Source organism: Marmota monax, unplaced genomic scaffold (assembly GCF_021218885.2).
Source record: "Marmota monax isolate L192 unplaced genomic scaffold, Marmota_monax_Labrador192_F-V1.1 WCK01_AAM20220418_F8-fsc00022, whole genome shotgun sequence".
Taxonomy (NCBI): Eukaryota; Metazoa; Chordata; class Mammalia; order Rodentia; family Sciuridae; genus Marmota; species Marmota monax.
The window spans coordinates 805,387-817,580 of record NW_026695215.1 but is presented as its reverse complement, the minus strand read 5'-3'; the positions used below and the strand labels follow the sequence as shown (position 1 = coordinate 817,580).

The window sequence follows — 12,194 nt, the reverse complement described above, 5'->3', positions numbered from 1 at the left end:
CACTCATCGGGGACCCTGGATGCTGGGGAGGTGGTGGTGGGTAGACCAGCAAGGCCTTTAGATGCTTTACATCCTACAGTGTGTCCTGGGGGAAGACTTTAAAGATAAAATTTCAGATGATGAATAGTCATGGGAGTAACACAACCAGGAGGAGGAGAGAAGGGAGAGGGGAGCCTTGAGACTCGGCCTCAGGGCAGGAAAAGAGGTGTGCACACCCCTAGGGAAGGGCAGCCAGGCAGGAGAAACAGTCACAGCAGGACAGCAGGATGCGGGCAGGCAGGCAGGGGCAGCATGGCTGGCCAAGCAGCACAGGAGGGCCAGCCTTAGGCGACCTCAGGGGCCACAGTGACGGATCTCCACTGATTTCCAGCTGTAGTAAGACGTCACCTTTAAGTCACATGAAGAAGCACAACACAATCTGATGTGGAATCACAGACACTATGGCAGTTATTGAGAGACTAGCAGGAGTTCGGAGGTTGGAATGTTCCCAGCCCAGAGCTGACAGTGGCTTGAGTCAGCATTTCAGCAACAGTGGTGCTAGGGTCCAGGCACAGTATGTTCTGTAGGTGACAGTGACAGCACTTGCTCGTGGACCTCAATGAACAAGACCCAGCACAGGTGACTTCCAGCCACACCAGGGCCCTGCCCGGTATTCACCCACTGGGCTGTGCCCGAGGGGGCACGCACAGGTACCTGCAGAACCCACAGAGAAACATAAGACAGCTTACAGTCTCACTTACCCAAATTGGGGTCAGTGGCCTGACGTTTCTTGATTTTAGCTTCAGAAATGGCAGAATAATAGGCACAAGTCATCTTGATCAGCCAGGTCGCTCGAACCATTGGTACTGAATATTTAGCTAAATACGCAAAAACATCCTCCTTTTTACTAAGGATGGGAACCTAAAAAGAAATGACATAGTTATGACAATAACATACTGTACCATTAATCGACATACTTACAGAGGGGCTGGGAATTACCTACTGCTGTAAGAGCATTTCTGATGAATTTTTAAATGGTGTATTCAATTTTTTAAAAAGGAACATTTTAAGCCAATTTTCATTAAGAAAAAAATCAAAACCGTTTAGTACAATGGCAAAATAGTTCCATTCGTTGTGCTTTCTTGTTTACAAAACAAATTATCCTAAAACTTTCAGATGCTGAAGCTATTCAGCCTCTGAAAAAAGGAAAAAATAATTCCATGACATTCTTCCCAAAAAATTCTCTCAAAATTGGAAGGGACAGACCACGAGTAAAGTTGTTCCCACTCTGTTTTTTATCCAGGGGACACTTTTTTTATATAAAGCTTTCTAACTGCAACATTTTAAAAGAGTAACAATTTCCAGAAAGCATTTAAAAATGTCTTTAGTCCAATATTTAAAAGAGAGGCTAAGATGATGGATCAGTAAATCTGCTGATGAACACTGGGCTAGAAATAGCTGGGTAATTAATTCAGTGCTTGGAAGTGGGCACTTGAGGCAGTTAATGATTTCTCGCACACCACAGAGGTACCGTTTAGCAGATTAGTATCCTGATGAAGCATTGAATGGTTGGAAAGAGTTAATTCATTCTCCTAGAGTACCTCATAAATACCAAGGAATTGCCTATTTACCTACATAATCTACTCCTCTGGTGAACAGAGAGAACAGGGGACAGAGTGCGTCAGCCAGCCATCATGCTGCAGGCCAGGGTCAGCGAGGCCCAAGGGTGCACAGCCCCAGCAGGCATGGCCAGGCCACCTCATCTCCCTCCCTGGGCCCTGCCTGCTGGGTTGAGCTCCTCCCTCAGACTCCTCCCTGCCAATTTCTAAAAGCCCCAAACCTATTCCCTCCAATGCCTTGCCCTTCCAAAGATTTCCCCATGCCAGCCAAGGTGTTCTCGGGCAGTGCACTTGCCCCTGAACTCAGGGGATCCTGGACACCACAACCACAGATACCAAGAGTCCTGATCTCTTTGCCCCAAACTCTCACTTGAATTTATGCTGAAAAGCAAGGCTTGGACCAGCCCACAGCACAACCTGCTGCTCCTGGTCTGCCAAACACATAGCAGGCAGAGGGTTTTCTACATCCTATGCTATAAACCTGACCCTTCACACAGTTCCCAGGAAGTGTGAGTCTAGAACAAAAGATGAGTATTTTTCGTACATGGCCCTGAAACACAATGACCATGTCACCTGGTCTCACTAAAGACAACCCGGCTGTTCTGGTTCTGGAGGGAGAGCCATCCAGGCTGCGCAACGGGCCCGGGGCATCCAGCCCTGGATTTCATGGGCCACTGCAGAGACTTGTGATAACAGAGAGATGCTGCCCTGGCACTGACTTCAGAACACAATCCATGACAGGCACACACAACATGCACAGGAACACGGAAGGCTCGTGGGCCAAAGCTGCAAGCCCTCCTCCCTGCAGACCACAGCGAGGCACCGCAATGAGACACTTCCTCAGCTTACATGGCATTTCTGTCATGGAGCACAAGGCTTTGGTTTAGTGGCCACCATGTAAGTCAGGGACAAGAAAAGCACAGTCCCAGTCCCGAATGCCTGCTTTTCACCAGAGCACACGGGCGGTGCCAGCAGCCTGGGCACCTAGCTGTGCCGGTAAGGATACAACACTCGGATGCCAAAAGTCACAAGACCAGGGCCTGCAACAGACAAATACAGAGAAAGCCCTCCACCAGCACCATCCTCCTCAATGCCTACAGGATTCCTACTGAACCCCAACTGTTAGGAAGGAAAAAATAAAACACTTAAACACCTGAAATGTTTCGACGACACTGCAAACAAAACTGAGCCGTGGATCGCACATGAGCACACGAGGCAGACTCCAGATCACTGCCAGGGCCAGCAGAACCCTAAGAACCGCTGCCCTTGGATCTGGGCGTCAGCATTCAGAAGAGCATGCACGAAGGAAGCTGTTTAATTAATGAAGAAGCCACGGCCAGGCCAACTCTGGAGGGAAACGTGTTTAGGCTGTGACTTCCCTACAGTGATGGATTCCGTGTTTTCCATAGAGAAACCCCCAGAATTTAGCTTGCTAGCTGAATCTGGAAACCCCTGAACCACAGTGTGGTCCTTAAATCGAGCTGGAGCTGCATCAAGATGGACAAGAAATCCAGACATCTGGTGCGAGCTCCTTCGGTCTCACAGTACTGTCCTCCGGCCTCCTCAAACCTGGATGCTCACCCACACCAGCATCTCCCAGTGGCTAAGTGGGATGGAGGCAAAGGGGACCCACAGACCCCAGGCATGGGGTCCCTTGACATGAATAGGGGAGAATCAGAAACCAGGGAGCTGTTCTGGCCCTGGAAGAAGGTCCCGGCTGCTGGAAGCTCCATTCCTGAATCAAATGCCCACTGTGATTAAAGGAAAAGCCCTTCACGGCTTCTCTGTGGCTGGACACTGTAAGTACTGTGGAGCTTTCAGAGTGATAAAAGACTGGCCCAGAGTTGTGACCACCCCTACAGGAGCCTGAACCTGGCTAAGGTGCCCAGGATCTGGGCAGGTAAATCAAGGTTTGGGGCCTGAAGCCATTGCAAAGGTAAATAAATACCAAACGTGAAAGAGGTCCTGGAGGTTCCACTAGGAGGAACACACAGAGAATGGATCCTTCAGCCACCTTGGGAAAAGGACATGCTGGAAAGGGGAAGGACTCCCGAAAGGCTGGGAAACAAACGTGCTTCAAGGTACGCTGGATGGTTTTATAAAGAAAACAGGCACGTTTGCGAAGAATGAGCGTCAGGGCTTACCTGAGGGACACCTGACTTGGCCAGAGGCAGCTCCTAATGAAGAGAGAAGAACAGTGACTAACACACTGCACCAGAGCTGTCTCCCTCCTGAAGGACCAGCGAGCGTGTCCTGCACCCCAAAAGCAAGGGCAGCAGCTCCACATCAGTATTCGCTTTGGGGAAGCATCCGAAACCTGCACTCACAAGCTCACGGCAAGGGAAAACCTAAGGAGGCCAGCTAGCAACACGGAGAAGGTGAGCTGCTCTCACCCTCCATCGGCTCCCAAAGGAACCCCTTCTGCGGCTTCCCACTAGCAATCCACAGGCCTCGGAGGAGAACTACTGAGTGGCTCGGCCAGCTGAGACAGCGGCACTATCTTCCAAGAGTTGCTTTTCAGAAAACTCACAAGTGCACAAAGGAGCTCTCCACACCCTGGTCCTGTGCCAGGTGGACATGAACACATGATCCTACAAACAGAAGACAGTGGCCAATAACCAGAGGGCTTCAGGTAGGGGAGAAACAACCAATGGCCTTGTTCCAAAGCTGTCCAGGGAGTCAGATCAAGACTGCAAGGGAGATCTCCAACTTCTTTTCTAAACTGCAAAGGACGTTTCTGTATTATTTGAACTACAAGATTACGGAATCCGTGAATAGATTTCCCACTTGAAAATGATCAAAGGCAAAGGATTTTAAAGAGCCTCCCCTCCCCCTGCCAAAAAAAAAAAAAAAAAAATCTGAAGCTATAAATAAACCTGCCCGTTTTGTTCAAAAACTCTTTCAACAAACAAGCACACATACAATCATAATCTCTCTCACACTGGGTAGGACAGACACTTGGCTTAAAGCATTTGCATAGGTATTTTTAACAATGAGGCAATAACCTCAAAGCAAGGATCTTTCTATCGAATCCCGAACATTTTGACCCAAGGAAACTAAAAATACAATAGAAAAAAAGGAGAAGCATTATTGCCTATTCTTGGTTTAGAAATCTTGTCAACCTCAAGTCCACATAAACTGCTCGATGTGTGGAGGGTGTGGGTTACAGGTGTCCTGGGCTCCACCTGTGGGCAGCACGTCCCTGGGCCACACACCTTCGGCCCAGGCATTAGCTGTGAGGAGTTGGGGAAAAAATATGTACTAGGCATCATCTCAGAAAGCTTCATCTTCACAAGACCATAATTAATCATAACGAGGTTAAGAAATACTTAATACCTTTTTTGCCAAAATAGCAAGTGGTTTATTTCCTGCTAGGTCAGAGAACCAACTATGAATTGCACTCTGAGATCGAGCAGTAACCAGCCAATAATTATCTTTAGCATTAACTTGGGGTTTCTTCTTTCCGGTATCCTGGAAAGTGTTAAGCTTTAGTTTCTCAGCTAATATGCTGCTGAAATAAGCTCCGATCTGTGGAAAGAAGACAAAAGAAAACAGGAGGTGTAAAGACAATAAAGCAAGGCTGTACATTCTACACATTTTTACCTTTACTGTTTTAATCGAAAATCTTCATATAGTCCTTCAGAAAATAAAATGTTGATTTACACCCTTAAAGTCAAAGAGTTGTGATTGCCATAAGCTAACGCAATGCAAAAACCCACCCAGCACCTCTGTTCCACAATTAACAAGTAGTCCACAGCAAAAAGAGAAGCCTTCGAAGACCTCTGGTAGGACAAAACGACAGCGTTCTCCACTCCAATGCCTTGGGGCAGGCGAGGTCTCCCTGCGAGGGGAAGGGAGCGAGCCTGGCATTGATTGGTGATGATTCCTTTGCTGGTTTCATGATACATCACATATTTTGTAAAAGGAAATTCTGCTTATACTTGATGATTTAAAAAAAAACCTGAAATAAACTTAATTTACTTAAATGCAAATTTGCAAAAAATTTAATTAGGTATTCAACATTTCTGATGGGCCTGTCAATTCCACCAGCATTAGTCCTCAGGGGATGCTAGTGCCACCTGCTCAGGACGTGGCATATGGAGCTTCTGCAAGCTACCTGATCACTTTCCTATTGTCCACACACTAAGGTGGAAAAAGGGACAGGAAGGAAGAGAGGAAGGGAATGGAGTCGTGTGCGACAACTGGGTGAATTACAGAGAGCTTACTAGAATTTCCAGGAATCCTTTACAAGCATCATATTTCACCCCCAGAGAATTCTGATATATGATACAGTTAATAATTCCTAATAAATGTCCCCAATAAAGTTAGCAAACAGTGCAACTACAAGGAAGATAAAATCTCCACCATGGTGACGCACAACAAGCATCACCTCAGAAACACTCATGAGGCAATAAGCAGTCTATCACTGGGGAATCGGCCATCAGCCACTAGCCAAGTTCACCTACCAGCAGGAAGCGCTGGCACGACATGTTCTGAATGTGAACTGGCCTTCTGCAGTCTTGTGACTAATGTAGTATAAAAAGTCTGTTTTGGTGAGTTGGTGGTAAAAACTAGAATGAGTAGAAATATAAGCCTGAGCTTTTCTTAAAACAACTTCCCTGCAGTTGTCCTGTTGTAAGCCAATGTTTGCAGAACTTCCATTGAATACCTTAAGTGCAAAACTGTAGCAGAACCAGTTGTTTGTAAACAAGCCACCAATAGCAGCTTAATATTAAATCTCCCAATTGATATTTAGTCTTTGCACCAAGGGCTCCAAACAATGTGCATTTTAATCCCAAAAAAGGTTTAAAAATTTTTTAAAGTAGTCTAAGCAATCCATTGTTTCAATTAAACCCTTGTCTATGTACTTGACAGAGCAATGGAACATGGTGAATGCCTGGTTAATTCCTGCTAAAAATTTAGTGGAGAAATTCATACTACAAACAAAGTCAAAATTGCAAAGTAAGCAAAAAAGAAGAAAATGCACATTAGGTTCCAAAATGATCAAAGCATGATGATAACATTTAATTTCACTGTAACAGCAACATATTGACATTATTCAGAAATCTGAAAACATATTAAAAAGAGCTTCGGTTCTCAAATCCCAATGCTTACCTCTAAGTGATCAACTTGATAAGCTTATGTGTGGTTCCAAGGCTTCCTTAAGTGACTACACATGAGCAGACACTATTTCTGTCTCTTTCTTATGCGTCTGGCTCATTATGCGCACACAGTACAAGCCTTCCGGGTCTGTATACACAGAGCTTCTTCACTTTTTTAAATAGATAAACCCACAAAGTACATTGTTGTGTATCACCATTCAAGCAATCAAGCTACTGTTGATGGACCTGCTCCAAAACTGTGCTATTATGACTTGTGTTAATGTGGATGGCCTTGTGTGCCTGTTACTTCAAACATGTGCAGGTACAGATTTAAGATAAATTTCCAGGGTTCCAGGATTCAGCATTGTGAAGTTCTGCCAATTTGCCCTCTCAAGGATTTTTGCCAATTTATAGTCTTTCAAACAAAGTAAAAGTTAAATTTAACACTTGCTTCCACCCACCCAAACCTAGATGGAAAATAATTCATTTGATAAGAATATGGGGAAAAATTTAGAAGCTATGCTACCATTCACATATTTCATATTTATGAAATCAAATTCTTCTCAGAAGTCCTGTGTCCTTAAACAACCATCAAGAAGAATGCTAGCAGAAGTTTTCACGGATGTTACCTTTGTGTGTTCAGTTATTTGAGTTGACATAAAACTCAATACTGAGCACAACTCAGCAGCTCACATCAGGAGACAGAAAGCATGGGTACTTTCTGTCATGAACTAAACAGTGTCCTCCAAAATTCACACACAGGAGCCCCAGTCCCCAAGGTCACTTGATTTAAGATGGGGGCACAAGGGATAACTAAGTTTAATAAGGCCACAGGATGAAGCCCTGATGAACATGAATGAGGTGACAGGGACCACACGAGGGCGGCTGGAGGTGGCCAGAGGAGGCCACAGGAGAAGCAGACCTGCACCTCAACTGGACCCCAGCTGGACCCCAGCCTTCTGCAAGGAGATGAGCTTCTCTGTATCTGCCCCAAGCTCATGTGTGTCATCACAGAAGCAGAGAATGCTCCCTCGAACTCAAGAGATGTGCTTCTGAGAACTGACCCTAAAGAACAAAAGCCACCTCTCAAGTGTGACTACAACCTCTTTATAGACACAGGCTGACCACTGTGTGTACAGGTGTCAATTAATTATAGCTCACAAATTAGGAATGCCATCCACCCACAAGTTATTGTTGTGAATACTTTAGTCAAAAGGCAGAGAGCCTACAAAATAACGCTTCGTATTATAAAAGTAGATCAGTTAGGGCTGGGGTCGGAGCACCTGGCTAGCATGTGCAAGGCCAAGGCTTTGATACCCAGCACCACAAAAGAGAAAGCTAAAAGACAGAACTCGCTTTCAAAAAGTGGATTAGCTGAGGAACAAGAAAACATTCAGGAGACAGGGGTGAGGCTGCACAACCAGACACCTAAAAACAGTGAATGCAAGTGTTACACACATCTGACCCCAAGCCAAAACACAACATAAATCGCATACAGCTAACTGTACATCACGTGGATAAAGACTGGAAAAAGAAAACTCAAAATCAACGTGCTTGGTCAGTATAGTATGCAGAAGATGCATCGATTCTCTTTCACATCTCTGAAATGATATTTCAGTTGACAGCAAACTGTCAATTATTTATGTACATACAGATACAGGTGGATGCAATAAAAAGAAATCCAGAATAAGACAAACTATTTGCATGCATATCTCTAGAAAAGGAACTATAGAAATTTACCTGTATACATTTTTAAATTTTTTGTATTATGCCTTTAATTTTATAACAGTGAAGGTATTTTAATACCCAAACAATAATAACTCAAAAAGGACTTTTTCTAAAAAATTGATTCCTAAAGAAAACAAAAACAAACAATTCTATTTGTACACCTAATTGATAACATCACAGAAAGACATTCAATTCAAGAAACTTTTTTTTTAATTTATTTTTTAGTTGTAGTTGGACACAATACCTATATTTTACTTATTTATTTTTATGTAGTGCTGAGGATCAAACCCAGGGTCTCACAACACGTGCTAGGCGAGTGCTCTACTGCTGAGCCACAGCACCAGCCCAATTCAAGAAACTTTTGAAAACAACATTCTGATTATATCGGTATTGTATCTGTGTGATTGTGTATGTGTACGTGTGTGTGTGTGTTTTTTTAAAGGGTGCTGGGAGCTTGAACCTCAAGGTGCTTAACCACTGTGCTACATCCCCAGCCCTTTTTATTTTTTTATTTTGAGATAGGGAGTGGCTAAGTTGCTAAGGCTGCCCTCAAACTTGCAATCCTCCTGCTCAGTCTCCCAAGCTGCTGGGATTACAGGCAGATGTCACCATGCCCAGCCTGACTACATATTTTTGATGAAAGTTAGTCTAAGGACAAAATTATTATTTTAAAAAATCATAGATTTTATATAGTAACTTTGTTGCTAGAGTGGCATTGGAATAGTTTATGCTGAAATCTTATGTATACAAAGAGCAAACAAATATTTTGATATTGCAGAGAGCCAGGTTCTCAGCTGGGGAGAACACACAAAGATGGAACAGGAAAAGAGGGAAACACCGCGTGGCGTTGGGCCAGAAATGGCAACAGTAGTAGGCAGACAAGACAGACAGACAGACAGATCTCTGCTTTCCTCTCTGCCACGGAAAGTGAAAGCGGCCAGGAGGAAGGCCCCTCCAGCAGGGCCGCCTCGAGGCACCCAGGGCTGGGGCAGGAGAGAACAAGGCGAGCCTGGAACCCGCTGTCGTCCCAGGGAGAAGGAGGTGACGGGACCGTCAGCCAAGGGCCAGAGTAAAGGGGCCCTAACTGGCCACACGTGGGACCATCTAAGCGTTCAAAAGAAATGAAGTAATAAATCCCAGCGCAATTAATTTTAAAAAATAATAATAAAAAATTTTTAAAAAGGAATCCATGGGTGATACAAAAAGAATCCAAGTGATCCTAAAACAGTGGGAGGTAAAGGAAGCTCTTCTTCACCAAAGAACGCAACCAATACCGCTGAGGAACGATCAGAAACCAGCATTTAGTAACCCTCAGCAAAAGAAATCCCTCAACTGGAATCATCAGGGATGCTGAAATCACCAGGTGGAATTCTACCTGACGGTGAGAATGGGATATTCATAGGGCCTCTGAGTACCACGGGGTAGGAGCTGGGGGGTCTGGGGCAGCACGGGGCTCAATCCCTGCAAGGAGGGAGGAAGGAAGGCGGGGTGGAGGGTGGGGGGAGAGGAAGGATAGGAGGGAAGAAGGAGGGAGGGAGGGAGGAGGAGGGGAGGGAGGAGGAATGGAAGGAGGGAGGAGGAGGAAGGGAAGGAGGGAGGAGGAGGAAGGGAAGGAGGGAGGAGGAGGAAGGGAAGGAGGAGGTAGGGAGGGAGGAAGAAGGGGAAGAGGAAGAGGAGAGGGAGGGAGGAGGAGGGAGGGAGGAGGTAGGGAGGGAGAGAGAAGGAAAGGGAAGAGGAGGAGGAGGAGGAGGAAGGGAGGGAGGGAGGGAAGAGGAAGGGGAAGAGGAGGAGGAGGAGGGAGGGAGGAAGAAGAGAGGAGGAGGGAGGGAGGAGGAAGGGGAGGAGGAGGAGGGAGGGAGGAGGAAGGGGAGGAAGAGGGAGGGAGGAGGAAGGGAAGGAGGAGGGAGGGAGGAGGGAGAGAGGGAAGAAGAAGGGGAAGAGGAGAAGGAGGAGGAGGGAGGGAGGAAGGGAAGAGGAGGATGGGAGGGTGGAGGAAGGGAGGAGGAGGTAGGGAGGGTGGAGAAAGGGAGGAGGAGGTAGGGAGGGAAGGGAAGGCACCACAGGTAGAGATCTGTAGGTCACTAAGAGGAGAAACTGCCACTTTATGAGGTAGGAGGGTGACAGGCGTGCCCTTCGCCAAGTGATCAGACTTCGTGTGACCTGTACCAGGGCTAACTGGCCGCACCTGCCTCCTGACAAGACACAATGCTGCCTCCTTTCCAAAAAGGTCCAACCCAAATTCTGCCATGGGAAAACCAAACAGATCTCAAGTGCAGCCTGGACTGCAAGATACTGGCCTCTCAGGCCGTCTGTCTATGATGACATCAGAAAGGCCTTAAGGAGACCTGGGAGGATGGAGAGGGAACTACCAGACTCAGCATGGCAACCCCCCACATCAGTGCTGACCCTGTCTGACCCAGGGCAGCGCAGCCCGCAGGAGGGCATGCTAAACCTGGACTGGCTTGAGCAGCACCAACTTGGCAAATCAAAAGCCCCATCACAAACCCACTTTGCCAGTGGTCCCAGGGGAGGGGCCGGCAGTACCTTTGACGGGTTGATCACAATGTTCCTGGCCGAGCCGTGCTCATCCCCAGTGAAGGCTGGCTGGTTGCTGAAGCCTTGCTTTACATTCACAGCAGTCAGTTCATCCTACAGAAAGAAGGCGCAAGTTAAGCAGGAGGAAGGAGAGCTGGACCTAACCCAGTCGCACCGCGGGTTTGCTGCCCACTGTGAGAAGGAAGGGTGGGAAGGACGTGGGACAGCCACCAGAGTGCAGTTGCTGACATGCAAAAGCCAGGGCACAGGGGTGGAGAGTGAAAGCCACTCTGGCACTTGCCAATGCCTGTCAACGCCAGGCTAGACACACTGGTGATCCTCATCTCAGTCTCCTAACTTTTCCGGAAGTCTGAAATTTTTTAACTTCTAAATTATAAAGAAAAAAAAATGAGCAACCCCCCTCCCACACACACCAAAACAAAATCATTTGTTGTTGTTGTTGCTTTGCATACCAGGGATTGAACTTAGAGGCACTCGACCACTGAGCCACATCCCTAGCACTATTTTGTATTTTATTTAGAGACAGGGTCTCACTGAGTTGCTAAGCACCTCACCATTACTGAGACCGGTCTCCTCCTTGCAATCCTCCTGTGTCAGCCTCCTGAGCTGCTGGCATCCCAGGTGTGCGCCAGTGGTAGCGCACAAAATCCTTTTTGACCTGCAATGGCACTAGAGAACCTGCAGCTTGACTCACTCCCTCGCCAGCCCCCCTTCTGTGTGAAGCCTGGCTCACCCAGCTTACCCACGACCCCATGCTGTATGACTAGAACCTACCCACATCACAACCACAGTCAGAGGGAGGCTCAGAGCTCAGCAAAGTTCTTTAAAACATTTGGCTCACTTGCTCCTCGCCGACTCTGAGGGAGACCGCAGGCATGCGTCCTCATGCCCATTTCACAGATGCACAAAGCGAGGCTCAAAAAGGTGCAGAAACCAGGCAGAGGCAGTCCTGATGCACTCTTTCTAAAACCCAGACTAGCAAGACAAATTTCCTGCCACCATGCCACCAAGGAACAAATGCCACGTGAAAATGTGGTCTAAAAATACAGAGCCACAACTCCTACGCTCCTCAAAAAGATCTCCTACTGGGTGGCCACAGGAAAAGCTCCAAGGTCACATCACATCAAAAATAGCCTAAGCTTGGACTGGGCTGGGGCTCAGTGGCAGAGCGCTTGCCTCACACATATGAGGTACTGGGTTTGGTCCTCAG

The 12,194-nt window shown here is 46.8% G+C and overlaps 1 protein-coding gene across 6 annotated transcripts in view; it reads right to left on the bottom strand.

Annotated features, from left to right (window-relative positions):
- The window catches only part of Med12l (mediator complex subunit 12L), a 266,032-nt gene that overhangs the window by 232,668 nt on the left and 21,170 nt on the right, over window positions 1-12,194 (bottom strand). For all 6 annotated transcript variants that reach the window (XM_058574923.1, XM_058574927.1, XM_058574924.1 and 3 more), the window contains exons 3-5: window positions 10,973-11,077; window positions 4,935-5,126; window positions 741-900 (exon numbers count right to left, since the gene is read on the bottom strand). In XM_058574923.1, coding sequence (XP_058430906.1) covers window positions 741-900; window positions 4,935-5,126; window positions 10,973-11,077 — 457 coding nt within the window. The remainder of the gene's footprint in view (window positions 1-740; window positions 901-4,934; window positions 5,127-10,972; window positions 11,078-12,194) is intronic.